Source organism: Lotus japonicus, chromosome 4 (genome assembly GCF_012489685.1).
Source record: "Lotus japonicus ecotype B-129 chromosome 4, LjGifu_v1.2".
Taxonomy (NCBI): domain Eukaryota; kingdom Viridiplantae; phylum Streptophyta; class Magnoliopsida; order Fabales; family Fabaceae; genus Lotus; species Lotus japonicus.
Genome location: NC_080044.1, coordinates 6,642,244 through 6,668,403, shown reverse-complemented (window position 1 = coordinate 6,668,403; position 26,160 = coordinate 6,642,244). Strand labels below are relative to the sequence as shown.

At 35.6% G+C, this 26,160-nt stretch overlaps 4 protein-coding genes and 1 long non-coding RNA gene across 7 annotated transcripts; 3 read left to right on the top strand and 2 right to left on the bottom strand.

The window, feature by feature from the left end:
• The first annotated feature begins 746 nt into the window (after positions 1-746).
• On the top strand, positions 747-4,266 carry LOC130711616 (monothiol glutaredoxin-S17). Its single transcript, XM_057561312.1, has 3 exons — positions 747-978; positions 1,057-1,131; positions 2,870-4,266. The coding sequence occupies exons 1-3, from the start codon at positions 808-810 to the stop codon at positions 4,085-4,087; spliced, it is 1,464 nt and encodes a 487-aa protein (XP_057417295.1). The 5' UTR covers positions 747-807; the 3' UTR covers positions 4,088-4,266.
• A 1,073-nt stretch (positions 4,267-5,339) lies between these two features.
• LOC130711617 (general transcription and DNA repair factor IIH subunit TFB2) lies at positions 5,340-12,620 on the bottom strand. The gene is made up of 16 exons (XM_057561313.1): positions 12,451-12,620; positions 11,891-12,053; positions 11,332-11,499; positions 9,207-9,275; positions 8,762-8,855; positions 8,468-8,568; positions 8,312-8,357; positions 8,168-8,227; positions 8,023-8,091; positions 7,774-7,857; positions 7,570-7,653; positions 6,789-6,874; positions 6,433-6,523; positions 6,179-6,259; positions 6,032-6,106; positions 5,340-5,831 (listed from the first exon to the last, which is right to left on the bottom strand). Exons 2-16 carry the CDS (start codon positions 12,007-12,009, stop codon positions 5,697-5,699), a joined length of 1,362 nt encoding a protein of 453 aa, XP_057417296.1. The 5' UTR covers positions 12,010-12,053; positions 12,451-12,620; the 3' UTR covers positions 5,340-5,696.
• A 2,702-nt stretch (positions 12,621-15,322) lies between these two features.
• LOC130711620 (transcription factor bHLH10-like) lies at positions 15,323-18,028 on the top strand. Its single transcript, XM_057561315.1, has 4 exons — positions 15,323-15,490; positions 15,814-16,679; positions 17,165-17,560; positions 17,678-18,028. Exons 2-4 carry the CDS (start codon positions 16,005-16,007, stop codon positions 17,783-17,785), a joined length of 1,179 nt encoding a protein of 392 aa, XP_057417298.1. The 5' UTR covers positions 15,323-15,490; positions 15,814-16,004; the 3' UTR covers positions 17,786-18,028.
• Positions 18,029-18,964: 936 nt separating this feature from the next.
• On the bottom strand, positions 18,965-24,907 carry LOC130711614 (DNA polymerase eta). Of its 3 annotated transcripts, none has more exons than XM_057561308.1 (16): positions 24,779-24,907; positions 24,512-24,632; positions 24,300-24,411; positions 24,034-24,204; positions 23,579-23,743; positions 23,361-23,464; positions 23,042-23,161; positions 22,611-22,734; positions 22,239-22,352; positions 21,883-22,098; positions 21,475-21,583; positions 21,293-21,393; positions 20,441-20,510; positions 20,234-20,355; positions 19,506-19,614; positions 18,965-19,423 (listed from the first exon to the last, which is right to left on the bottom strand). In XM_057561308.1, exons 1-16 carry the CDS (start codon positions 24,852-24,854, stop codon positions 19,149-19,151), a joined length of 2,109 nt encoding a protein of 702 aa, XP_057417291.1. In that variant the 5' UTR covers positions 24,855-24,907; the 3' UTR covers positions 18,965-19,148. The 3 variants fall into 3 exon arrangements, with proteins under 3 accessions (XP_057417291.1, XP_057417292.1, XP_057417293.1); XM_057561309.1 differs by having other exon boundaries at positions 20,234-20,352; positions 24,779-24,885; XM_057561310.1 differs by having other exon boundaries at positions 21,514-21,583; positions 24,779-24,885.
• Positions 24,908-25,041: 134 nt separating this feature from the next.
• LOC130711628 (uncharacterized) lies at positions 25,042-25,673 on the top strand. Its single transcript, XR_009010731.1, has 2 exons — positions 25,042-25,180; positions 25,374-25,673. It is a non-coding gene; the product is annotated as an uncharacterized LOC130711628 (long non-coding RNA).
• The last annotated feature ends 487 nt before the right edge of the window (positions 25,674-26,160 follow it).

Here is a 26,160-nt window from a genome sequence, read left to right as displayed (position 1 = left end):
GAATATTCAAAATTTTATTTTATTTATTTTTTGATAAGAAAAAGTTTGAGTGACTTGGGCTTTGGTGTCCCTATGGCACTGTTATGATGCATGTGTTTAACCTTGTTGAAAATTTTCTAAGCCATATATTATTTGTGAAATACCATTTTTATAACTTTATTATGCCTACATGTACGATCCAACACTTTTTCTAACTTTTTTTTAAACTACATGTATCTTTCATTGAGACAATCCTGCTCGAGTCAATTGTAACTATTACGGGTTGTTCGAGCCGATTATGATCATTTTGGGCGGCAAAACTCATCCTATCAATTATTTAACACAACTGCATTCACAAATACGTGAAACAAAGAATATACATCAAACAAAACAACTTCACATCAATCAATTGATCATCTATACATGTTGGGAGATTTTTCTAGCTTAATTTAATTGTGAGAATTAAAATTCTAACACAAATATAAGATAGTTGAATAAAAGGACTAGACCGATTTTATGAGTTTAAATTTTTTTAGTCGTAGCTCAAAAAAGAAAATAGTTCTTCATATTTAGATCACTTCCCTCCCAGCCCCACACCACCACTTATGGGTATCCCCACCCCTGGAGATATGAACCTTCGACGTATGAGGATGTGAGAGTTAAACTCGAAACCTTAAGCTAGTCGTGTCAACCTAGTTTAATATTTTATATCATATAATAATATTCTATTCTTTTTACTATATTTTGGATCAGGGTTAGGGTTTGTTTGTTTGCATTATTATTTCATTCATTCATCGATTTCGACAGTGTGTGAGACTCCGAAGCAGAATGGGTGGTTCAGTGAGAGACGTGAAGTCAAAGGCGGAGCTCGATGAGGTGGTGCACGGTGGCGCCGCCGTGGCGCTTCACTTCTGGGCATCATGGTGTGAAGCTTCCAAACACATGGATAAAATCTTCTCTCACTTGTCAACTGATTTCCCTCATGCTCACTTCCTTAGGGTAACGCTTCGCTTCCCTTAATTGATTACCCTCCTTTTCGTTTTTGATGTTTTGCTTCAATTTTTCATGATTTTGCAGGTTGAAGCTGAAGAACAGCCTGAGATTTCTGAGGCTTATTCGGTTTCTGCTGTTCCTTTCTTTGTCTTCTGCAAGGTATGCTTCCTTATTTCTATTTTCTTTTTCAATTTTTAATCTTTTGCTGTAAAGTTTAATTTGCAAAACAAGTATTTGATGTTGTTTATGTGCATAAGAATGAAAATTATATAGATATATGTTGTATTTTACAATTTTTGTTTACCTATAGTTTATTGAACTTTAATTCTATTAAGGTTGAAGAGGCAGCAATAATTAGATAATGATAGTATTTAATTATATCTATAACCAATCGTCTGTTGAAGTTGTTCAGCACTTCGTCCCTTAAGCAAGTGGTTTGGGGTTCGATTCCCAACTCTTGTGAATGGAAAAAAAACTTTGGCCAGCCCCCTACCGGTTAGTGTGCTGACCGTGGGGCGAGGGATTTGTCTCACAGCTATTGGCTGTGGGGATACCTTGGCTAAGACAAATTTTTTTTATAGAATATAGATTCTCTATTTTGATTTGAGATTTGTGTAGTTTATACTAATAATTGTAGCCATCTTGTGTCCTTCAATTTTTAAAAATTTTGTATCCCTGTGTTCATCTAATGTCGTGTCTGTGCCAATAGTTTACTGTTCCTTGTATCATCATCTACTGTTTAGTGTTTGCTGTTGTAGTAAATTTTAGTGGTTAATCAGTGTCAATTCCAAATTAAATGGCAGAATGACTTAGTAGTTAATAAAACCATGTCCTGGGGGAAGTATATGTCGTGTATATTTCAAGGTGTTAAGGCTCTCCTGCCTGCCTGGTACCTCTGCCAAGAAAATGCTGGATTGTTTTTAAGTTTGTTCCACCATTGCTTGTTCTGTGTATGTATTAGGTTCATTTTTACATACCGCCAATGACAGCAGTTCTGTTATTATATCTGGTGAGCAATAGAGTACAGTTTGTGGGTCTTGTATCTGGTTGACAATAGAGTATATTGTTTGTACGTAGTTCTTGTATCTGGCTGGACAACAGAGAATAATTTGTGGTAGCGTGGTTGATGTTTTGTTTTTGGTTGAGTTATATGGGGTTTGGGGGAGGGCTATTACTTCAAACTTGCCTCATCACTAATGGTGAGTTAGCCCAAAGGCCTATCTCTTAAATGTATGAGGTTGTTGTTGACTGCATAGTGGAGTCCATTCAGCATCTGAAATGAATGGTATTTTCATAAATAGGCATTTGGAGGAGTAAGCCCCATATTCTGTCTTGGTTACCTGGAGTGAAGTGGCTGTGGCTTTGATGTTTGACCGCTTACAGAAAAAAAATCATAAAATAAAAAGGGTGTGACAGGTCTATTATTCTATTGGTCTTTAGTCTTCACTCAATTTTAGGGAAAATATCTTATCTGCACAAAGATTGAGCCTTTTTTATGTTGTAAAGTATCCACATACATTCTCATATTGTACTTTGGTAATGTCTCCAATCATTTCTTTTAATGAGACTATTTATTCATTGCATGATCATTTGCTGCATTGGAATAGCGAGACTTCCTTTGTCTGCAGTCAAGACAACTGGATATAAACACTAAACTAAACTGGATTTATAACTTATCGGAGTTATTTGTTCTTTATCTAAGCTTTTGCAGGTTTATTATTCAGACTCGGTTTCGATATTTTTCTTCCTTTTTATTATCAAAATTTCTCCATTGCACAAAAGAGTATCTTTGTTGTATTGCCTATGATGATGATTCAACCTGTCATTTGGGGTTAAAATGTCACTTTTTACCTTATTTTCTTGATTTTATAGTTGATTAGTAGTCATTATTTTTCAGGATGGCAAGACCGTTGATACCTTGGAGGGAGCTGATCCTTCAAGTTTAGCAAATAAGGTTGCTAAAGTAGCAGGCTCAGTTAACCCTGGTGAAGCTGCATCTCCTGCCAGTCTTGGAATGGCTGCAGGATCTGCTGTTCTTGAAACAGTGAAAGAATTTGCAAAAGATTCGAAGGAAAAAAGTCAAGTTCAAGTTGGTCAAAGTACTCCTCTAAAAAAGCGATTGCAGCAGCTTATTGACTCCCATCCTATCATGCTTTTCATGAAAGGAAGTCCTGAAGAGCCACAATGCGGATTTAGCAGAAAAGTTGTTGATGTTTTGAAGAAAGAAAAGGTCAAATTTGGAAGTTTCGATATCCTGTCAGATTTAGAGGTTCGTGATGGCATAAAGAAGTTTTCTAACTGGCCTACGTTCCCTCAGCTTTACTGCAAAGGAGAACTTCTTGGTGGGTGTGACATAGCAATTGCTATGCATGAGAGTGGAGAATTACATGAGGTTTTCAAAGATCATGGGATTGATACCGTTGATGAAACACAAGTATCAGATTCAGGAAATGCCAAGGGTGGCATTTCTAAATCTACTGATCTGAGTACAACCTTAACCTCTCGGCTGGAGAGCCTGGTAAACTCAAGCCCGGTGATGCTGTTTATGAAGGGAAAACCAGATGAACCGAAGTGTGGTTTCAGTAGGAAGGTAGTTGAAATTCTTCAGCAAGAGAGCGTTCCTTTTAACAGTTTCGACATTCTTACTGATGAAGAAGTTCGTCAAGGACTCAAGGTTTATTCAAACTGGTCTAGTTATCCTCAACTATATATCAAGGGGGAGCTTATTGGCGGATCAGACATTGTGTTGGAGATGCAAAAAAGCGGAGAACTTCAGAAGATTTTACATGAGAAAGGGATACTTCCAAAGGAGACCATTCAAGATCGTCTGAAGAAATTGATTGCCTCTTCCCCTGTGATGCTCTTCATGAAGGGTACCCCAGATGCTCCAAGATGTGGTTTTAGTTCCAGAGTTGTAGGTGCCCTTCAAGAGGAGGGTGTGGATTTTGGCCACTTTGATATACTGACTGATGACGAGGTGAGACAGGGATTGAAGACATTCTCAAACTGGCCTACCTTTCCTCAGCTCTATTACAAAAGTGAGCTGATAGGTGGTTGCGATATTGTGATGGAGCTGCGAAATAACGGGGAGCTGAAGTCGACTTTATCTGAGTAGTTTTGTTATTATTCCATAAAATAACTGGGGTTGTATCTTTGAAGCCATTTTGGCTGTGTGTATTGGAATTTGGAAAGAGTCTGATGATACTATACATGACCATTTTCGACCTGGTGTCAGGGAGGTTGTGTTGTTCGACATTATGATGTTCTATTTATATATCACCTGATTAGAGGCTAGTTTTCAGTGTTTGCAAATTTTTATCCCCTTTTGCACCTATCTGTGGCAGTGTGATAGCATATTTGAATAAGCTTTTATTTTTTTAGAATAAGTTCTGTCTAAAATCTACTTGCAGCAGATGCTTCTCCCCCGAATTGATTATGCCTTTAAAAATGAATTGTTGGATGATTTTAAAACATGTACTAAGTAGCTAGTGGCCATAGACTGTCATTCTGTCAACAATTGGAGTGATTCCTGAAATGCTAGTCCTTCAGATGAGCAACCAAATCCTTTCAAATGCACCTAACATGACACTATAAACATGAAAACCTGCCTCCTATGGAGATCATAACACCTCATTCTGACAATTCACTGATCTTCTCAAAACTCATCCCGCATTTTCTTCACACGCTTAATAAGCAAGGAAATCCAACGAGAAGAGCGTCTGCCACCTAAAATATGAACTAATTTAAATATGATTCAATCCAATCTAATTTGAAGTAGTTCATATTGAATTGATTTTTTAGTTTCAGATTTAGTTCCGTAAAATATAAAAAAATATAATAAAAATTAATTTGAAGAATTAAATAAGTCTATAACTATTATATTTAATCTCGATTTAATGAAACTTAAAATCTACTAATAAAATATAATGTTTTTCATTCACCCATATAATTACTCAAATATTTGTTAAAAGAATAATTGTATTTGAATACATCATTACAATAAATATATTAGTAAATAAGTTTCAGAAACCACCATGGAGGAAACTAAATTTCAGAAAATTAAAAACTTAATGACGTAATTTTCTTGAGAATGGTGGAGTTTGATGTGGGAATGGTGGTAGCATCGCTTATGGTAATATGCTTATACCTAGTGAAATAAAATCTAAATTCACAGAAAAAAAAAACAATCAACCATTTTCTATAAGCAACTTTTGCAGGAATTTCTGTATTTTAACCTACATCTTGCTTTTATCAGCATAATGTATGTTTTTTTTTTTTTATGTCTTGCTTTGCCTTGAGACTTTGGAAGCATCATCTTACCAATAAGCTGGAAATGTTGGAAAATTTTGTAGTTTGGACAATTAGTGTGCCAATGGCTTACATAGTTTTATTGAAGAAAGTTGTTGACTTAGATTTGTGATTATAAGCTTAATATTTCGACCACAACAAATTATAATTATTTTAATAAATACAATAAATATAAAAGCTTCAAAGCATCAAAATAATTTAAAACAATAGCCAGCCCCCTCATTAAAAAAGATTAAAAAATATTCATAGAAGGGAAGAGTATATGAAACATCAAAAAGATGTGGCTGCCAACTGTGGCCACATTGCTTCTTTCATCCTGTTTCCTTTCAAAGAAGCTCAAGATAAAGCATTTTTGTTCCAGGTTCTCCATTGCACATTGGTAGGACCAGAATGCATCCGATGTTCTTCCTTTCCTGCTACTTTTGGCTGCGCAAATAATCTCGCACGTATGTATGTACCTCAGCCTTGACCACCATAAGCATCTTCTTTGAATCTTCCCATAACATACCATTCCATTCCCTGGCACAGTCACATGCACCTTCAAATACATCCTGCCCACAAATGAGACAAACAATCAAACAGACATTACAAGAGATTATTAAGACGTCAAAGATGCTAAGGACGTGTTTGGTTCAGCGGTTAAGAGTCCTATAATCACTTTTAGAGAGAAACCACAAAGTGTAGCTTCTGAAGTTTCCGTGTTGTGGATTGTATGCATATCACCAATCCAAACATGCAATAAGTTGCTTACCCTAGAAGGGAACTCGTCGTAATAATATGCATCGTTCATCTCAACTCTGTTCAGATCAGCTTCCCACAGCCTAATCTGTCATAATTACAATGCTAAACATCAGAAGAAAAAAAAGAAACCAACTCGCAGAATATTAAGATCCAAAACCTGATCAGTGACATTTTCAGGCACAGATGGTATCCTCTCTGCAACGCGAGGATGAGAATTCTGCTGAAGGAAACTGATTATCTGCAACATGATATACACAGTTGTTTATACGAGATTGTCTGAATTAAAGTTTCTAAAAGTCAAGTCAAAAAGGGTTTCCTCATGGAAATTCTTGGTTTCTTCGTTGGAAACTGGTTTACATAACTGAAAGGGTGAAAAAGCAGATACTATATGATAAATTTTCTAATACCTACCTGATCTGCTGTAATGCCATTTTCAAAAGCATTATACAAGCTTTCTTTTGTAATAGCTCCAACAATAAGATTTGGAAGTTGATACTCTACCCTGGATGCATAACAATTATTCACTATTAGATAATTAGATATGAATAAAAACACATTTTGTTGAGACAAATAAGCAGCTGAAAAGTTTACTAGCAAATTAACAATTTCATAATATACATTGTATTAGTTAGCATATTGAATAGCATCTTCCAGGAAGATCAACTTCTAATATCCACAAGATCTAAAACAAAAAGTGCAGGGGAAAGGGAGGAAAGACTAAGGCTTATTTGATGAAAATTGAAGAATATAACATTTTGGTGGCATACCTTGAGAATAGCCGCAATATCTCACAATGTAATTTCGAAGTTGAGTAAGCGTAAACTCTAAAATTGGTTTCCACAACCACAAATCCCTAAAAACATTAAACAGAATGACATATTAAATTCAATAACATTCGCAACTCTTTACACAAAAAAGTATTTGTTTTCAAAAGAAAAGGCCACATTTATTGTTGCTACCATCTGTAACGGAAAATAATAAATTCACGAAAAAACCAAAGATCAATTGAATTTGACATGTTAGAGCTTAGAGATCATCAATCTAAGGTAGTGGGAGATAGTAGTTCAACAAAAGATTCACGCACAAGAATCAACAGATTTCCCAAGTGTAATCCAGTAAAAATTGAAAACTCTAATAAACATGAGTTTTCTGTGTGAGTTTTCTGTGAGTTAGAATTTCAGAGATGAAGCAAGCAAGACACCAAACCTGCCCAACAGAAACATCCATGCATATACTAACAGCAAATAAAGCAACTTGGCCATATATAAATGTCTCAAAGCAACATCTAAATCTGTTTTTCCTTTCTTCTTGTTGATAAAAGAATAAATTTTATTATAAGAAAGAAGGAATATAAGGAGAAGAACATGGCAAACTATGTGAACAAGGAACAAAGGGAAAAGTGCAGCTGAAACAAACAAAACTCACTAGTCACTACAGAGCCCCTACCCGATAGCATGCCTGTTAAGAAGTTTACCAAAACCACATGCTGAAACAAGACTACATTTAATTTTCCATCAGAATAAATTCATTGGGAAACCAAGAAGAGACCTCTTTTCTAGATGATGAGTCAGCCAAGCTCACTGAAAGATTGGTGGCCAATTTTGTAGGTATAAACCAACTTTCTTTCCTTCCCTATAAAGTTATCACAAAAAGAAAGAAAAAAGGAGACAAATACTGATTATTAAATATACAGTTAAAATTATATGAGCCTCATTATATTATCGACAAAAATAAGCAAAGAAATATTATAACCTGTTGAAGTTTAACCAGTCCAAGGTCTGCTAGGTCCTTAATTATGTTCCTCTGAAAATCGGTCAATGTGTTTATATTATACGCCTAATGCATTGAAAAAAATTAAGAGTCAGTTTTTGTCAAACACAGCTATAGGGAGAAAACGAATGAGATAACAAAGTTTATCAGATCAACACTGGTGGAAGTAATGTAGAATAATTAAACAGCTTCATAATCAACAGATTCCCACCAAGGAATAAGATTTTTTACCTCCCCAATGACATGAAAACTAAGCTCTAGCATGAAAGAGATCAAGTCAGCGGCCTCAACACCTCTCTCCTGCACTAAAAGTGGATGAGGGAGAGTATGTAGAAAACAAATAGCAAAGAAATTAAATAGAAAATGATAGAGCTACCTCAGAATTAGATATATATTCTCTGATGATGTACCAAAGCTGTGCATTTGTATCCATCAGCTGCAATTCATAAGGAAAAAAGTCTATATTTAGGAGACTGCATTGCATTAAGTTCAAGTAACTAATAGATCATTTGATGCATACCAAAAACTGGAAACCACTTTCAGTCAATTTTGGAGCTTCTCTATCTCTGTATTGGTACATAAAAAAATGACATCAAATGTGAGATATAGTTTGCAGCGCCCACATACATATATCACTGTTACAAATGAGAAGTAATAATGCCAAGTAAAACAAAACCTTTGACTCACGAGACGCCGCTGGAAAACTTTCATCAAAGAAGAACTTATATTTAAGGATTTTTCAGCATGACTTGGGCTTATAAGTTGCAGCAAGAAACGCTAGTTCATCATTCACAAAACAAAGTCAGTGGAGAGTTTAGGCTTCATTTTAGTCAAAATTTAAAGAAGGCACTTCAGATTAATTATATCAAATAATTAAAGCAACTTATGAAACAAACAATATTAAAGATTAAATTTCTTAAGTAAATGTACAGAATAAATAGAAATTGAAATCAAATATAAAACACTGTACCTCCCATTGTTCTAGAGCATAAGCCTCAAGATCTTCTAAGGTTGGTAGTCTCACAGTGATATTAGAAGGCATTGATTCCCTTGGCAAAGTTCCACTGTCATTTATTCACAAGAAAATATTACCACAGCTGAAGCTAATATTGAACTTGTCTGACATCAGTTTACATCTTAATAACTACATTAGAGAAATTGCTTTTCATAATAAATTCAGGATGCATGAGAGACTATTAAATGCCATTCAGGTGAAGAAATTCCATGGAGACCACCTACTATCTATATAGGTTTGTTAACTCAAAATAAATAGTGGAAGGGATTTTAGCATGACACAGACATGTTTTGTATATCCTCATGGCATCAAGGGAACAAGATGAGATGAATATTATCATTAATAGAAGCTTATCCAAAAATATGAACAGAAAAATAAGATGAAATGAAGTACCACTCACCCATGTAGTAAAAGTTTCTGGAGACTTCTCTGAAATGTTGGATTAACTTTGTAAGTCTTTTCATTCTTCCTGCCAGAAGAAGAAAAATTACTTATGTGGAATGGTATAAGGAAAGGCTTCAAAATGATAATTGCACTGTTCTGGAACTGTGTCTTTTAAAGCTAAACACAAATACACATAATGAGATGGACAATAATCTATATAATCCAGAGAAGTGACTCTGTTAGGGTTGGAAATCCCAAACAGCCAAAACACAATAGAAATAGGGGCAGGTAGGTAATTTACTGGATAAAATAACTGATCTATTATCAAAATAAAAGACACAAGAAGGAAACCATCTTAACAAGGGAAAACCCTTATAAGGTATAAACCTTTTAACTTAATAATCAATTGCTTGCCTTCCCCTAGTGACAATACTCCTATTTATAGTAACCTACTCTAATAAGAATAATATCTTAAATGATATGCTCCTAATAAAAGATAATATCCTAATAAGAGATAGAAAATCTGATGTGAGTACCATCATTCCCAATTTCCATTCAATGATTCCAAATCAATTTAGGGTCACAATGCAAGGGATGATTTCAATCAAACATTTTCTCCCTACTTTCAATTAGGCTAGGGGACATAAGGGTTGGGTGGGATGAAGGGTGAAGGGTCCAGGGTTCGAACCCTGAGGAGGGACTAATTTACTAACAATACTAACAACTAACATTTTCCTATCAAAAAAAAAAATTTGTGTCAACATGCCTCCAACAAGATGGGTTGGCTGAAAGGAATAGTAGACTAACTCAACACTATCGGGCTCTTATCTGTCAAGGAAAGGTTCGTAAATCATATAGGGTAGAGGCTGTTCTCACTATCTCATACATGATAAATAGATTCCCCTCAAGAATTTTAAATTACAAAAGCCCCATTGAGGTCCTTAACAGCTCCACACTCATGGACCTCCAACACGGTCTCATACCTAGGTTATTTGGGTGCACAGCCTTTGTCTAAGTTCATAGCCACCATAGAGCTAAGCCTGACCCTCGGTCTATAATGTGTGTTTTCCTTATGTATTCATCCACTCAAAAAGGGTAAAGTTCTATGACCCCTCATCCAAAAAATGGCATATGTCTGCTGATATCATCTTCACTGAAAATAAGCCTTCTTCTCTAAGTCTTACCCTTAAGGGAGAATCTCAATGATGGAAGATAATCCTTGTGAGTCATGAGTTCCTTGAACTACCTAATTAACCAACACGTGTTGTTAAGCCCTTTCCGTCACCAAATATTGCTCCTAATTCTGATATCAAGCCTAATTTGGAGCCTCCTAAATCAGCTCAAGGATACTGAGGGCTGTTATGTTCAAAATTATCTTGGACGATTTGAAGATCCAATATGAAGGTCTTAGAAGCTCTATTGTGGCAACAAGTCAGCTATTAATATTGCTCATAATCCCATATAGCATGATATGATCAAACCCAATGAAAAAGGTAGACATTTCATCAAAGAAAAATTAGAGGAAGGCTTGATGTGCATGTCCTATGATAGGGCATATCACACTCAACTTTCTCCTGCTGTATACATGCTTAATTATGGGCTTCTCTATGTGGGCTGTATCACAAACTCAGGATTCTATATCATTTTTCACTGATTCCACAGTGAGTTTGAGAGGTAGATATCAGAGTAATTAAGTGTTTAGTTACTAGTCACTATAGTACCTCATAGCAACAATAGATAGCATTACGATCTTTCAGTTACTGTATTGTAGCTGAGTCAGCTTGTAATAGCTGTGCTTGTCAGAGCAGTCAGTCTTACAGCTAAGGTGTGTCACTTAACCATCAAGTTCGTTACTAAGCTAGTCTTCTATAAATTCTTGTGAAGCGGATGTAATTATATACAACTCATTCATTAAATAATATTACAATTCAGAATACAAATTTTCTCTTTGTTTTCTCTCATTCTCGTCAAACTCTATTACATTTTCTTTCACTTTCCCATTCTGATTGAACCCTAATACTAAGGGTTCACTTATATGTCGAAATCAAATGAATCAGTTTGAACCATTCAGAAGCACTCTACTTTTCATCTTCATGAAACATATAGAAAATGAAACTTTTCAAGATAGAATAATCATGTACCTGTCAGCAGCTTCAATGAAAACTCTCAACTGAACCAATCTATCAATGGCAACTCTGTGCTTTGAAAATCCATCTGGAAGCACCCACTCCTCCAATAATTTAGCTGACACCAGCCCATCAATATGCAGGAGCTGTAAAACATATTTCTTTGCTAGAGGTGGAAGAGACCTGATATTAACAAAGTAAAACATAAGAAACTAATAAACAAATACCATTTAAGTAGCCCACTTTTTTTGGTGCATCGGAAAGATAAATTGTACCCTTCAGAGATTGATCCCTGGACCTCCCCCACCCAACCTATATGTCCCCTAGCTCTTACCAGTTGAGCTATCATTCGGGGACTTAAGTAGCGCACTTAATTATAAACATAAAGAAAAAAAATTACAAAATAATTCCACAACAATGGCACATATTTTGAATACAGAATTCCCAAGAGCTATGAAAACTACACAATCTGGAGAGTAGATCCCATAAAAGAACCTAATATTATTGTAAAAAGACACATAATCTTTTACATAAGCTAAGAAAACATGAAAAGTTGTTTTGTGGGGACAAAAACCTGAGAATAGCTTCACAGATGAATCCATTTTCATAGAGCTTATCAAGCTTCATGGAGGGCATGGAAGCCACCATGTCCATGAAGTTCTTCGCAATGATCCTAACCTCAGGCATTCTCATACACCTTTTTCTTCACCTTCAGTTTGTTTCTAATTAACAAGAGCCTGGAGAAAAGTAACAGAGAACATCCAATACAAAGGTGAGCAATAGAAAAGGAACCAAGCTTTAAAAAAACACTAGCCAATTATAGTACAAATTCAAAAGCTTGAATAATATCAACCATGTTACAAACCAAATTTCAAGTCAAACAAAATACTAATTAAAAAAAATAAACAAGAATCTAGATACTCAACCCAAATACCAATTCAAATAAACCATAACAATGAAAATTATGCCAGCAACATCAAATGGTGAAATCAGAAAAACAGGGAATAGTGCAACAACCTAGGATAATAGTACAACAACATAGGATGAATCGAGACACAATTATTACTCTACCACACTTGAGAGTTGAGTGACAGTTGAAGAAGAAGAAGAACAAATTTAAGAAGAAGCACTCACAGTGAAGAAAAAGGGTGATGCGACGGCGGTCCTCCTTCCCTCAACGGCGGTGCGGTGGAGGTCCGGTGGGTGACGACGGACGACAAGGAGGTTGTTGGAGGTGAGGGCTGAAACGGTAGACAGTAGTCACCGTCTACTCCCGTCAGTAAGGGTGGTACTGAGTTAGCTTTAAAAACCAAACGGGTGCTCAATGTATTATTACAAAACTTCAGGGAGGTGAGTGTAATTTTTAGAAATTCGTTATTGGTGTCCTCTAGTCTCTAGACCTCTACTCCTCTCACATTTATTCATGATGTCACTCTTATATTCATAGAATCCGACCAGGGTCGTGTATGGATATTTTGGGGTCTAAAGTGAAAATGTTATAATTTTTTAATAAGAATCTTTTAAAAACTTAATATATTATATAAATTATCAATTTTTTTATTAATCTTCTAGCTTCATGCGGAGAATAATGAACAGTTGAACACTGAACGCCAAAAATGAAATAATGAGAGATTTTGCAACGCGCTGATATCAAGTTTGTTTGATAATTCACTTCAAGTAGAAGCAATGAAATTTTGTAGAGAAGAAATAATGAATAAAGAACAAACTTGTACAATAATATAAATATATAAGCCACACAAAAAAAATTAATCATTATAAATAAACACCAATTTTCTCTCTCAAATCTCGGTACTATATAATATATGTGTACTAAATTATTTTTTATGGGCCTAAGACAATTAAGGGGCCTTAGGCCATTGCCTCAATTGTCTAAAGTCATTCACGGTCATGAATCCAAAAAGATCCTTATCAATTTTTACGCTCGCACATACAAAGTGCGTCACGTTCGCACTTTAAAGTGTGACACATAACACTTTAAACTGCGAGCGTGACACACTTTAAGGTGCGAACGTGATGACACACTTTAAAGTGTGTTTACTTGCAGAATAAAAATGGTAGTAAATGATGATGAACTTTCCTGAAAGTAGAATGGTGACATCGATGGAGCAAGCTCGACAACGACGAGCGATGGACATGCTAGTGGAGATGTGTATGGGTGGTGTGGGTGAGGGTAGAATGAGGAAGGAGGAGAGAGGATTGTAAGTGGTGAGGGTGGGTGATGGGGAATTGAGGTGAGTATTTTTTTTTTCATTTAAGGTATTTTAATATTTTCGTCATTTTAGAGGTGACATCAATAGATTTGAGGGTAACACTAATAACAACTCCCTAAAGTTCATGTAAGTACTTCGATGTGTCATATATTAATTTATAGTTTTAAAAAAACAAATTTTATCAATTAAATTCTTACTATTTGAAATGCATTTTCCCCCTCGTCCCTTCGTTCATTATGTGCACATTGGTCCTTTATATAAGAATCAACTTGGAGTTTGTGGTGAATTAATTACTTCCTCTGTTCCACCAAGATTGTTGTTTAAGATTGTGATAAGGGTAAGATGACAATTATTGATTAATTGTCATCCTTCTGGGTCCCGCTAAGGTGGGCCAAAGCCCTCTCCCGTATCAAGCCAAAAAAAAATCAAACATGTTTTTCGGTCGAACTAAATATAAAAGGTACACGATGTAACAATGATTCATGCCAGAATTATGCTGTTTTTGCTCGGACCTACTGCAGGTATCACTTGGATCAGAATGCACGCAATCAGGCTCGAAGGCGCGCAAGACTCCGCTCGGCTACAGCTACGACTCCGCTCACTCCTGCCCCTAGCCCTCCAACTGAATAGTGGTCAGCTGATGAGCTAGATGTTGCTGTTGTTTTGGAGGATATGTTGGTCGCAAAGATTATTGTTTCTTTGCGGGATTAGAGATTAGAGAGAGGCTGATGTAGAGAGATCATTGACATTTTTGTATGATTGAAACAATTTTTAGAGGACCCATTTTGATTGGATGACAGTATTTTTTTCTTCCGTACAATTTGATTTGGTGATCAGTTTTGTGATTGGAAAGATGACAATTATTGATAGTATAATGTTACTAAAGTACCCTTATTTAATTTTACTAGTATCAAGTGCAACTATTAACTTCAACTTGGATAGAAAAAAATGTAGTTGATAAAGAAGATGTGCGGTTGATTAATATGAAATGTGATAAGTAAGAGAAAATTTATTAAATAAGCGTATAGGTGGAAACAATTAGCGAAAATACATTAGTTGTCCAAAATAACAAACATTTTGGAATATTGAAAAAGTGCGTAAAACAACAATATTTCTGAAACGGAGGAAGTATTGTTTTTTACTCTTATTTAATTGAGTATGCTCTCTCTCTTTTCACTCACAAAAACATTAATGATTCATATAAATTAAAAAAAGTGAGTTCAAGTCAATCTTGAAAGTTCAATATTAGAATATATTTAATGCACTAAACTACAGAGTATTAACTAAGAAGTACTCCCAAGAAAAAAAAAGTTATTAACCCTGTTCTTTATTTGTCAATTTTAAAGAAAAAAATTGTTTTATATATCTGTGTACATTTTAAAAAAGCATTAAGTGATATTTTTCTAAATAATACACTTGTGAGAGTAATAAGCGAGGAAAAATAAAATACATTTTAAAGGGTAAAATAAGAAAACAAATAATATTTTTCTATAAATTAATAAAATTAATTACGCTATTTAATACGCGTATTTCTTCGCTTTATAGACCGTTAAAGAGGAAAAGAGGAATGGAGATAACACACCAAGAAAAATTAGAGACCTTTATAGTTTTGAAGCCAAACGCTCTTGCTAGCATTTCTACCTTCATTTTTTTTCATGATTAAGTCTTGTGGTCCAACAAATTTCTCATGAATTTGACAATGTGGTCCCAGGAAGAATGTCTATAACTGAATATGTAACTGAATGACCCAATTTTCTTCCAATTCCAATGCATAAAAGATTCAGCCATACTTTATGAGATATTTACCCTTTTTTTGGCACCACAATCATTCCTACCTCCCTCTACCTTTATCTCATCCTTTCTCAGGAGTTTGGATTCACACTCCAACAAGGGAGGAATTCCAAATGAAACTGTTATCCAGTGGTTTCCCCCATCTTGTATAGGTAATCCACAACAACTAAAATGATAATTAATTACTTCCTTCTTGATTTAAGTAAAGCCCTTAAATTTCTAATTTGGTTCTAGGACCACCTTCAACAAAACAAGATTCAAATGATCAAATCTCAAATATATTATTCAGTGAAAGTTCTAAAAGAATCTCTGCTTTTTCTTGTGGTTGATTTGTGGTGTTTAGCTGTTTGTTCTGTTTTCCCCTCTTTTCTTTTGGATATTTTCCTTTGTGATATTTTTTGTATGCATTCACTCACATGACTTGCATGTTTCTTTATTTGAAATTCCTTATTTTGTTAATTTGTGTCAAATACAGGAGACAGACCAACATTGCATGAGCAACTGGTTGCTTTGATCCCAACACAATAGCAGAAGGTTTAAACTCTCAAAAATATAACTTTCCTCAAGCTCTGCAACAATAACCATAGCCTTGAAGAAGAGAATTTCAGGCTTTCTGTGGAGTCTCTCTCATATCCCCATCACAATCCACAGCACCTGAGTTTGAGCATGGATAACTCCTATAACAACAACAACAACAATATGGATACCAATTTGGTGCAAGATGTGATTGATGACCTTCCCTATCAGCAATCCATGTGGGACCCTAATGTTCAAGAATTCCAAAATATGAACTATGCTAATCACTTGGAACACCAACCACATGAACAACAATTTCACCAAATTGAGGCACAAAGCTACAACCCCTCTTCCATAATGGACCCTCCTTACCCTGCAATAGATCTCCACTTACCCACATGCTCAGCTTCATCTTTGCTCACCACTCCACCCAATTTTCACAATTCAATGGGATTTCTAGGAGACCTTCCAATAGGATCAGACAACACAAGTGCTGCATCCTCAGTTTTGTGTGATCCTTTGTTTCATTTGAACCAAGTTCCTCCACCACCTACTGCCTTTAGAGAGCTGTTCCAGTCTCTCCCCCGCGGCTACAGCTTTCCGATGAGCTCCCAGAACGGCTCTATTTTCGGCGGAGAAGGCGATGAGATAGATGGAGATGGTGGTAGCCAGCTTGACATGGGGGTGCTGGAATTCAATACTATCAATAGGGTCACAGCTTCTGTTGGCAAAGGAAGGGAAGGAAAAGGTACTGAGAAAGAAAGAAGAGAGCAATTGAATGGAAAATACAAGATCTTGAGGAGTCTTATCCCAAGCCCCACCAAGGTACACAACATCTACGAATTGGATTCAAATAATCCTTTGTTCCCAAACTAAGTCTCATTCTCTCTGTGCCACCAATAAAAGTATCTAAACATAAACCACATTATAACAAATCCAGATTGACTCTCACTCTTTGCAAACTCAAATTGACACAAACTTTGTTTACAAACACAAATTCAAACACATACTAAAATGTTAACATGTCAATTAAAAATCACCATGGAAGTTTGTAAGTTCCCACTCATGTATTTTTTAATTGATATGATAACATTTCAATCGTGGAATAGGAAATTGAGACAAAATTTAGAGATAGAAGATCTCGATCCGAATTAATAGTTAAACTTTGGCCGTGATTTCTTACAATGATTCAGATTAATCAGTAAAAAGTTGAATTGTTTAAAAGTTTCAAACACTTGTCATTTTGCGAGTATCCAAATTCATTTTTTTTTTATGAATCAAGCTAGTGGGTTAAGTTCTGTTTAATGCAGATTGATAGAGCATCTGTGGTGGGAGATGCTATTGACTACATAAGGGAACTGATTAGAACACTGAATGAGCTCAAGATATTGGTGGAGAAGAAAAGGTGTGGGAGGGAGAGGTGCAAGAGGGCCAGAACTGAAGATGATGGTGCAGAGAGCTGTAACATAAAGCCTTTTGGTGATCCAGATGGGCATATTAGGACCTCATGGCTCCAGAGGAAATCGAAAGATAGCGAGGTTGATGTCCGGATTATCGATGACGATGTTACAATCAAACTCTCTCAGAGGAAGAAGATTAACTGCCTTCTGTTTGCCTCCAAGGTTCTGGATGAGCTTCAGTTGGAAATTCATCATGTTGCAGGTGGACATGTTGGTGAATATTGCAGTTTCTTGCTCAATAGCAAGGTTGGTATTTCTTGAAAGATGAAACTTAGTAATGATTATTAGTTCTTTGTATGAAATATGAATAGAATTATCAATTGTTATAGTTGTATTCAAGTGTGATCTGTTTCATTGATGCAGACAATTGAAGGTTCATCAGTCTATGCAAGTGCCATAGCCAACAGAATGATTGATGTTCTGGACACTCAGTACTACGCAGCAGCAGTTCCACACTCAAGTAGCTATTAGAGATGGGAAGATTAGTGTCATGATCAGGCACCAAATGTCTCTATTAATTGATATTCACATTAGATTAACATAAAACTATATCATTATGATAAGGAAGATTGTAATAAGTTCATAGGGATACCAAGGAGACAAGCTCAACTGTTTCTGACTTTATGGTTGATAATATAGTTTCTTCAATTCTGTTGCTAAGTTATTGTCAGGATTTTCGTTGTGATACTAAATTGTTTTTCCTTTTTTGGATTATGCAGTTATGCTATCTACCTTTTTGTCCTCTTTTTGGCTTGCAATTTTTTTTTCAAGTACATGAAACAAATCTATGGTATTCCTCCAGGTGGAGAATGTGCTTCAAATAACCTCAAACAAACTCACCCTAAGGGTGTTAAAAGTTATATTTTTAAAAAATTAGATAAATATAATATTTAGAAACAAATATCCCCACAATCAATTGAGTGGATCCGTCAGTCACCCAGGGCAGTTAGTTAATTAGTTAACGTGTATAAAAAAAGGATATTAAGAGTGATATGATGAGAAGTGGAAATAACTAATTTTGACCAAACAATCATGTATTCATGTGTGTGTTTTAAGAGTGAGAGCATGAGAAGTGAAAATAACTAATTTTGACCATACAATCATGTGTGAAGTATCCTGGTGTTCCGTCTTTGGTTATAATGCCACCATATATTCCACTTCTTTTTCGTCCAACAACCTCTATCAGTTTCATCTCCTCCAAATTGCAAGTTTCTTGGTGGACCCATCCTCATCAGATTAAAAGCTCCACACTCACAATGATTCTTGTTTAGGCGTGTGAGGCTCATATAAAGAAATAGAGAAAACTAAGAGAATCTGAATATGAACTAATAAAGAAAATGAATTCATACATGAATAGAAGTGTACAACTAGCCTTTGTAGTAGTTAGGCTATGTGGTTATGAAGTAACCACTTGAACTCAATTGAATAGAGCTAGCTAACTAACTATAAATCTAACTAACTCTATAGCTAATAGCTCTACTCTAGTATAACTAACTAGAGTTACTCATTTACACTAATATCTTCCCCTTAAACTCAGGGTGTTGTAATAATGAACTTGTCAAAAACTGAGTTTAGATCATAGTTTAGTGAACCATGCTGAGATTAATGTTTTTGTCAAAATATCAAAAAATAAACCCAAAACGTGAAAAATAGCAAATCTATGTTGAATTTTGTAGGAAAGAATGATAAGCATGCATATTTACACTTCATCAAAAGGAAAATCATATTACAAGGTTCCTATAAAATTCTCAACCAAGTAGGCAATCCCCAATCAGCTACACGTTTACGAAACCTCATAATATGTACCATAGACAGACCAAAGTCAATAACAAATTCATCTCCTATTGTCAGGTAAAAAATAGTGAGTAATACTAGAACCTCGTTTAACCACATTAGGCCGCTTATGAGGCCTCCGCCAGGTTCTAAACTCTTCCTGAATTTCTGGTGGTAATTCATCAATGACAGAGGGGTCAATCTCATCAATGTTATAGCTCCAATCTTGCCTTCCTTGTGGAATATTAGCTAGGCTACATTCACTGTTGCTTGTAAGAATCTCTTCATGAGGATTCTCATTACTAGTTAAATAATTATCACTAGCGGACTGGGAACCTATTGCATTGATGGTGTTAAGAACAAGAATCAGAAATGGGATCTAGTAAATATAATAAAAGGGAAGGGATTAGAAAATTACCAGCTGATGTTGATACTGTAACACCATGAGAACTTTTAACATTCTTCGGCTCGAATAATGACTGGGAATTATGGTAATTATTGAAGCATTTTACAATTGAACAATTTCCCTATAACAAGAAAAGAAGAATAGAAAAATAAAATTATCATACTGCAAAAGCTAAAAAGCATTAGATTCATGGCTGACACTCCACATCAACTAAAGCTATCAGAAATTAATGTACCTATTAATTATGATTTAGGAGAACCTAAAGGTTGAACAGTTGATATGATATGACACTGTTAATTCTTTTCGCAAATTATGTACATGACAGGGATCATATCAATTCGTGTGTGTATTAATCATCTGTGATTACATGATACCAATCGCTCTGATTCATGCATGTTTGAACCATCTGCCATCTGACCTTTGTAGGCATCTACTAGACTGACAACTGGTAAATTTTCCAGTTCTTGTTTGATTCTTGAAATGAATTGTTTATATGCTGTGATTGGACCGGTATTGTAACTGGTTTCCAGCTTAACCAATTCAGATTGGTCGGTCCAGTCCAGTTTGTAGAGATAGAACTATGATTGGAGCCAAGATAAATATTCTTGCTAAAGAAACAGTTTTCAGAGAAGCACTGCCAATTCTAGATCTATGCTTTGCAGGATTATAACCTATTTGATTGTTTCTATGCTGAGGACTGTAGGGTAAGCAGTTAAAATAGAGCGGGTGGCAAAGCATACCTGAGGCTTCTTTTCCACAGTCCTTTTCTTTTCAACTGCTTTCAAACTGGATGTATTGGAAACAAGCTGAGGTTGTTTTGCAGGTAAATCTCTGGGTGGCTCACTCTCTGTAATTCTGTCTTCTAATTGAAAAAGATATGTTGATCATAATCCAAGAAGGAAACAAGAGAAAAATGAGAATGAGTTGAAATCACTATGACACCGTACCTGGGGGTGACATGATGGAGGATTCTTCAGTCAAGCCCTCTGCTTTCCAGGATAAATTACACAATGGATCCTGTACAAAAAAATGTTAGGCCTGTTTTCTGCTTATAAAACTTTACATAGAGAGCCAAAAGCCATGGATGCACAAACATGTAGAATGCTATCTGGACACCCAGTAATAAAACCTTGCGAACTCTTGTAGTTTTACAAACTTAATTTTTAATACAAGGAAGGTTTCCTTTTACGGTCTATTCTCTTTTCAAAGAATGAGTGAGGAGTATATACTCCAATTCCTCTAACAATATTATGAAGAACAAGACTGTACAAGAAGCCTTAAACAAACTTGTTTAGCAGTATACTAACGATATCAGACAACAATTGCTTCTAAAAAACTTCAAAAAAATGGAGGATCTGGGTATGGTATCGAGACTATAGCAATGTTAAAGTATTTAAGCTTCACAGACAACATTTGTGCATAACTCTTGTTTTTACCCATAAAGAAAACACAATCAAATGAGAAAATGTTAAGTCGGGTAGAAATACCAATCAGGAGAATATCTTTCATGAGAAATTTAAGTTTTCAAATCTTTATTGTTAACAAATTCCTTTTTTATTCATACAAAGGACAGTAAGCATATCACTGTTAAATATTTCTACCCGATCGCAATACGTGTCACTAATACCCTTCAAAATCTACCCAACTTCCAGTCATCTCAAATTTGTCATCATAAAAACCTACTGGTAATATTTTTTGTGAGTGAATAATCGCAAAGAGAACAATTTTTTATGTGCACAATATAATTACAGATCTATACATGGAATCTGACCATTACATATGTGCTTATTTTGGTATACCTGTTGATCCAAACAAGCTTTTGAATGCATTATTCCTGTGTCTTCTTCAGGATATTCAAGCTGTAACTCATTGGGAATTACTCCCAAACAATTTTCACTACCTGCATACAGCCACTATCAAATTAACATGAAATGTAAGAGAATGAAGGATTCAACTAATGAGTAATGAGAACAAGTAAAACCTGAAGGTGATGATGGTGCAGCTTCATCAATGTTATTACCTAGTGGTTGATTTGATGAAGAACCAGATAGAAATTTCCCACCAAAGTATTTAACTATTGAATGTGTCCCCTAGACAAAAATGCAGTTTTAAATATTAAATATTATTATGCGACCCTAAAGGCTATCACTTTCTTAAGACCACCAAAAAAATGGAAAATAAAGTTGTAAGGCTCATGTTGACAAGCAGAAACCAAACAGTGAACACAGCTTAGAAATACTGAATACTGATAGTAATATAGTAGCAGCTTACCACATGCCATAATAAGAACTGCAGAAGGTTCTTTCATTTTAAATTTTAAATGTTAGTAATATCCCTAACCGTTATGAGGTGATCCTATAAAGTTAGTAACCGAGTAGTTCAAACTTACAGATGGTATGGGGACAATCTTACTAGCAGAAACTGAAAGTGACGTTATTCTCCAGTTGTTACTTTCACTGCCATGAGTTCTACTGTTGTAGAAGCCCAAAAATTCACGTAAACCAGCATTAAATAGAGTTAACGCATCCTCTTGAATCTTTCTAGTCCCATATCTTAAAGGACAAGATTTAGAAGGAAACTTTTTAGGCGAATCTGAATCCCCTTTCTGCAAGAAAAAGCTGAAATAAAATTGATGTAGATAAAACTAATGAAGAGGATAAAACAAAACCTCGCAATCAGAGCCAGAGAAAATGGAAGTGTTTATCTGAGTGCAAAATTATACACAAATCAGTCACAAATAGACACCTTATGTGCTCTAGCATGCAGAGTCAGTGTGTGCGCAATTCGTTTGTTTTGATCCATGTCAGAATGAAGGCGTTCACTCAACTCTTCACACAGTTCATTAAGCCATTGCTGAACCTAAAGAGAAAATATAAAGAATCACAAAAAGATATGTAATGATATATGGACAAGTTTGTAAAAATGAACAAAAAAAACCATTATAGTATAGTGCCAGAAGCCAATAGAAACTCCAAAATAATACACAAAAAATATCTCTAGGAACAATAAAAATAATCTCCAAAAATAAAACACAGCATCTCTAGGAACAATAAAAATATATGATCCAAGAACCATCAAATAAAGAACCAGCAGTTCGGCTCAGATGAGAATTCATACAGAAGCAATAGTTTTCAAAGCCTGAGGCCCAGGGAAAGTCTTGCCAGAACCGTGGCTCTTGGGAAGTAGTCGCCCCTGAACTTCTTCACCACTGATTCCTCTTGCAATATTCCACAACCAAGTACTGCAGTGCTGTAAAAGCTAGAATCAGGGATAGCATACAAACAGATTGCTACGAAGACAATCAAATGGACCATCATGAAAAACTAAACAAAGAGATGAACTATAAAACTTCTAATATATTATTAAAATTTGTTAAAGAATTAATCTGGTAATCCAAGTTAAGGTAATGCATGCATGTGACTAAAGAGTGACTCAAGTAGCTGCTTAAAAATGAAATCACAAAAATGAAATCAGCAAAGATAAAGCCAAATTATATTCTAGTAGATAAATAGATATATACCACACCATGTTTGAAGACCTATACTCACCCAGTATTGATCCCATATCGTTGTTGTAGCTTCTCCTCTGAAAACTGAAGCAGATCACCAACGGTGTTTACACCAAGGTCACTTTGTAAGGAGCTCCCTAGCTTTCCCCCAAGCTGTTTCCTGAAAGCCAAGTTTTTTTCAACGTTTATGCTTTAAAATCTAAATGACCATGAACTTAGGAATTTCGAAAGAGTTACAAAAGTTGCAAAATATACAACCATGTGATTCATAAACTTCAAAAATATGTAAAATCAAGGTGATATAGCATAAAATTTAGATCTGACTGAAATACATGACATCTTTTAGGTAAGAATATTACATTTTCTTTATTGGCAAAGAGTGAAGCAACCCTTCCACAGATGACTGTGGCACAACTGTTTGTTGAGCAGGTTTGTTCATGCCACTAGCAAGTTTAGCCAACATCTGAGAAAAGCATCAGACATAAGTTACTGGCAATTTAAAACATCAAGGAGATATCCTAAGAACATTGTAAGATATTTGTTGACAAAATGATTATAAAAACACCAAGACTTTTACCTTATTATGAGCAATACCAGCAGAGCATGTGAATTCCGTTTCTTTCAATACCGCCATCCTGAGATCAGCAACAATGAAGGCCCCACAAGCTAATAGCTTATCTTGGTAACTAGCATCGCTCCTACAAAGCCACTTCCTAACTTCTTCTTTGGCATCATCTCCATCCTGAATAAAAAACCAATTTCAATACTACAATATAACCTGACATTATATTATTTTGAAAGAGAAATTAAAGTAGCAGTGAACTAATGCATGTATTTGAGAGTCAAGAGAAAAAATATATGAAAAGCTAGAGACATGGAGGCACACCAACCAGATCAAACAGTTACAATTTAATTAATTTTTAAAAGACAAAGAAAACCTACTAAATATACAAGAAAATAGCTGTTTTTCTATATTGAGAAATTAATAGAGTAATCACAGAAAATGCAGGACCTCTAAGGACAGCCTCTGACCTTAATTTCAAGCCCCAAAACATGTGACTTGATAATTTCCTCCTCCAAAACTCCCATGTTCTCAGGGGGAGACTCCATTAACATTTCTCGGGCAGCATCAGTTAGGTCAAGATACACCTCATCGATTGAAGCCCTCTCACAACGACCCTTCTGCGAAAGAACCGAAACAACCTAGAAAAAAAATAATTTGAAATTCACCACAGTTCAACACCAGTCAACAATTCCAAAGATAAATTCATTTTGAAAGTGGTATTTATAATGAGTACCTCCGAACCGGCATTCCTATATGAGTTGAGATCAGCCTTGCCGCGCGCAACTGGGACTTGAACCAGCTGAATTTGCGAACAAACCTCCTTGGCTTCATCGCCCCGCATTGAACTGAAAAAGAAAGTGCCATATAATTAAATAATGACATGATACATACCACTCACTAGAAACACAATTAATATGAATGATAGTGATTGTTGATTATTGTTACCGTTTGACACCGAAGCTGCGAGCTTCATAGCTAACAGCAATCAAGCCCCCACCTTTGAAGGAGTTGTACTGCACAACCGCAGAGGGCAAACCCCTTAAACTCGGTTGCTTCCGCTGTTCAACTGCGAAACAAAACAACAATGAATTATTGAATTTGAATACAAAATTGACATTCACAGTCATGGAATTTGGGGGTTCAGAGAAGAGAAGTATCGAGTGATCGTGGATGGAACCCTAGCCCTAGGCTAGGAGAATGCGAGAAGGGAACCTTGAACGTAGAAGCAATCCATGTCGACGTGAGCAATGACTCTTGCATCACCGGACTCTGGTTTCGCCACCGGCATCGCTGTCGATCGAAGAATTCTGCACTCTCTCTTTTTCCCTCCTTATCCCTTTATTTATACTTGTTTTTTCAAAAATTATTAATAATGAAAATATAGTTACAATTTTTAAATTTATTTTATTAGCTTATAAACTCTTTAAAGTATGGGTCTCTGATGTTTCACAAATGTGCTGTCTGCAGCCCCTGTGTTTAAAATGTGCGGTGTCCCTCATCTATCTAAAATGTGCTAACGATGCCTTTCCGTTAACTTCAGCTAAGTTTCTTGAGCTTGTACAATCGAGACAATATCCACTTGATCGGTCTCGGCGATGCCCGCTTCGATATTATGTTAGTCTCTCTGCTCTTCTTCCTCTGATTTCTCCTTCTTTTGATAAATTGGATTTGAAACTTCACTATTCCTCTGATTTGTGTTGCAATTCTCTCTTTTTTTTTTTTCCTTCACTTTGATTTTTTCGTTCTCAGAAGAATTATTACTAGGTTGGGTTAGGGAAATTAATGTGGTTTTATTGATCTGTTTTAGGTGTCAAATGATGGGGGTGACGAGAAAGGATTTGGGAACCCCAGTACTGGAAGTTATAATGACAAGTCGATGCCCAATTTCTACTCTTCCCAGATCTATGGAAAATGGCAACTCTATTTCAAAAAAAAAAAACCCATTTGGGATATATGAAGCTGCTTCTCTTTTGAATTTGATATGAATATTAGTCAGTTTGATTGAGCATTAGAATTATAGCCTTCAGAAGCTGCTGCTATTGGTAGCTTTACTAGCTTATAATTTACATGTTCTGTAATGAGATGCAATTTTATTGTTTTTCAATCATGCATTAGTTGGTTTATTTACTGTTCTTTCTCTTTGTTTACCCATTGAAAATCCTAGTGTAGGAACAAGCTCAACTCCTTTCAAGAAGGGTGCTACCATGGTGTGTTGGGTTGCAGAGGAAAGGGTAAATAAAAATGAAGAAGATGATGTTGTGAGGGAGAGGAGAAAAACACAAGAGTGAGAGGGAGAGATGTGAGTAGAGAGTGAGAGGGTGAGGCGTTGGCTAAAGGGTTTTGTGACGGATTATTCTGTCACCAATCAAATAAGTGACACGTCAACATTTCCGTTTGGTCAACAGACGGAACCTAGCGGAAGTTAACGGAAGGGCGTCATTATCAGGTTTTAGATAGACGAGGGACCTTGACCACACGTTTTAAACACAGGGGGTGCAGGCCGCACATTTGTGAAACATCAGGGACTCAAACTGGAATTAAGCCTAAATTAAATTAGGATATGATAATTGTTTACCAAAAAAGAATATGATAAG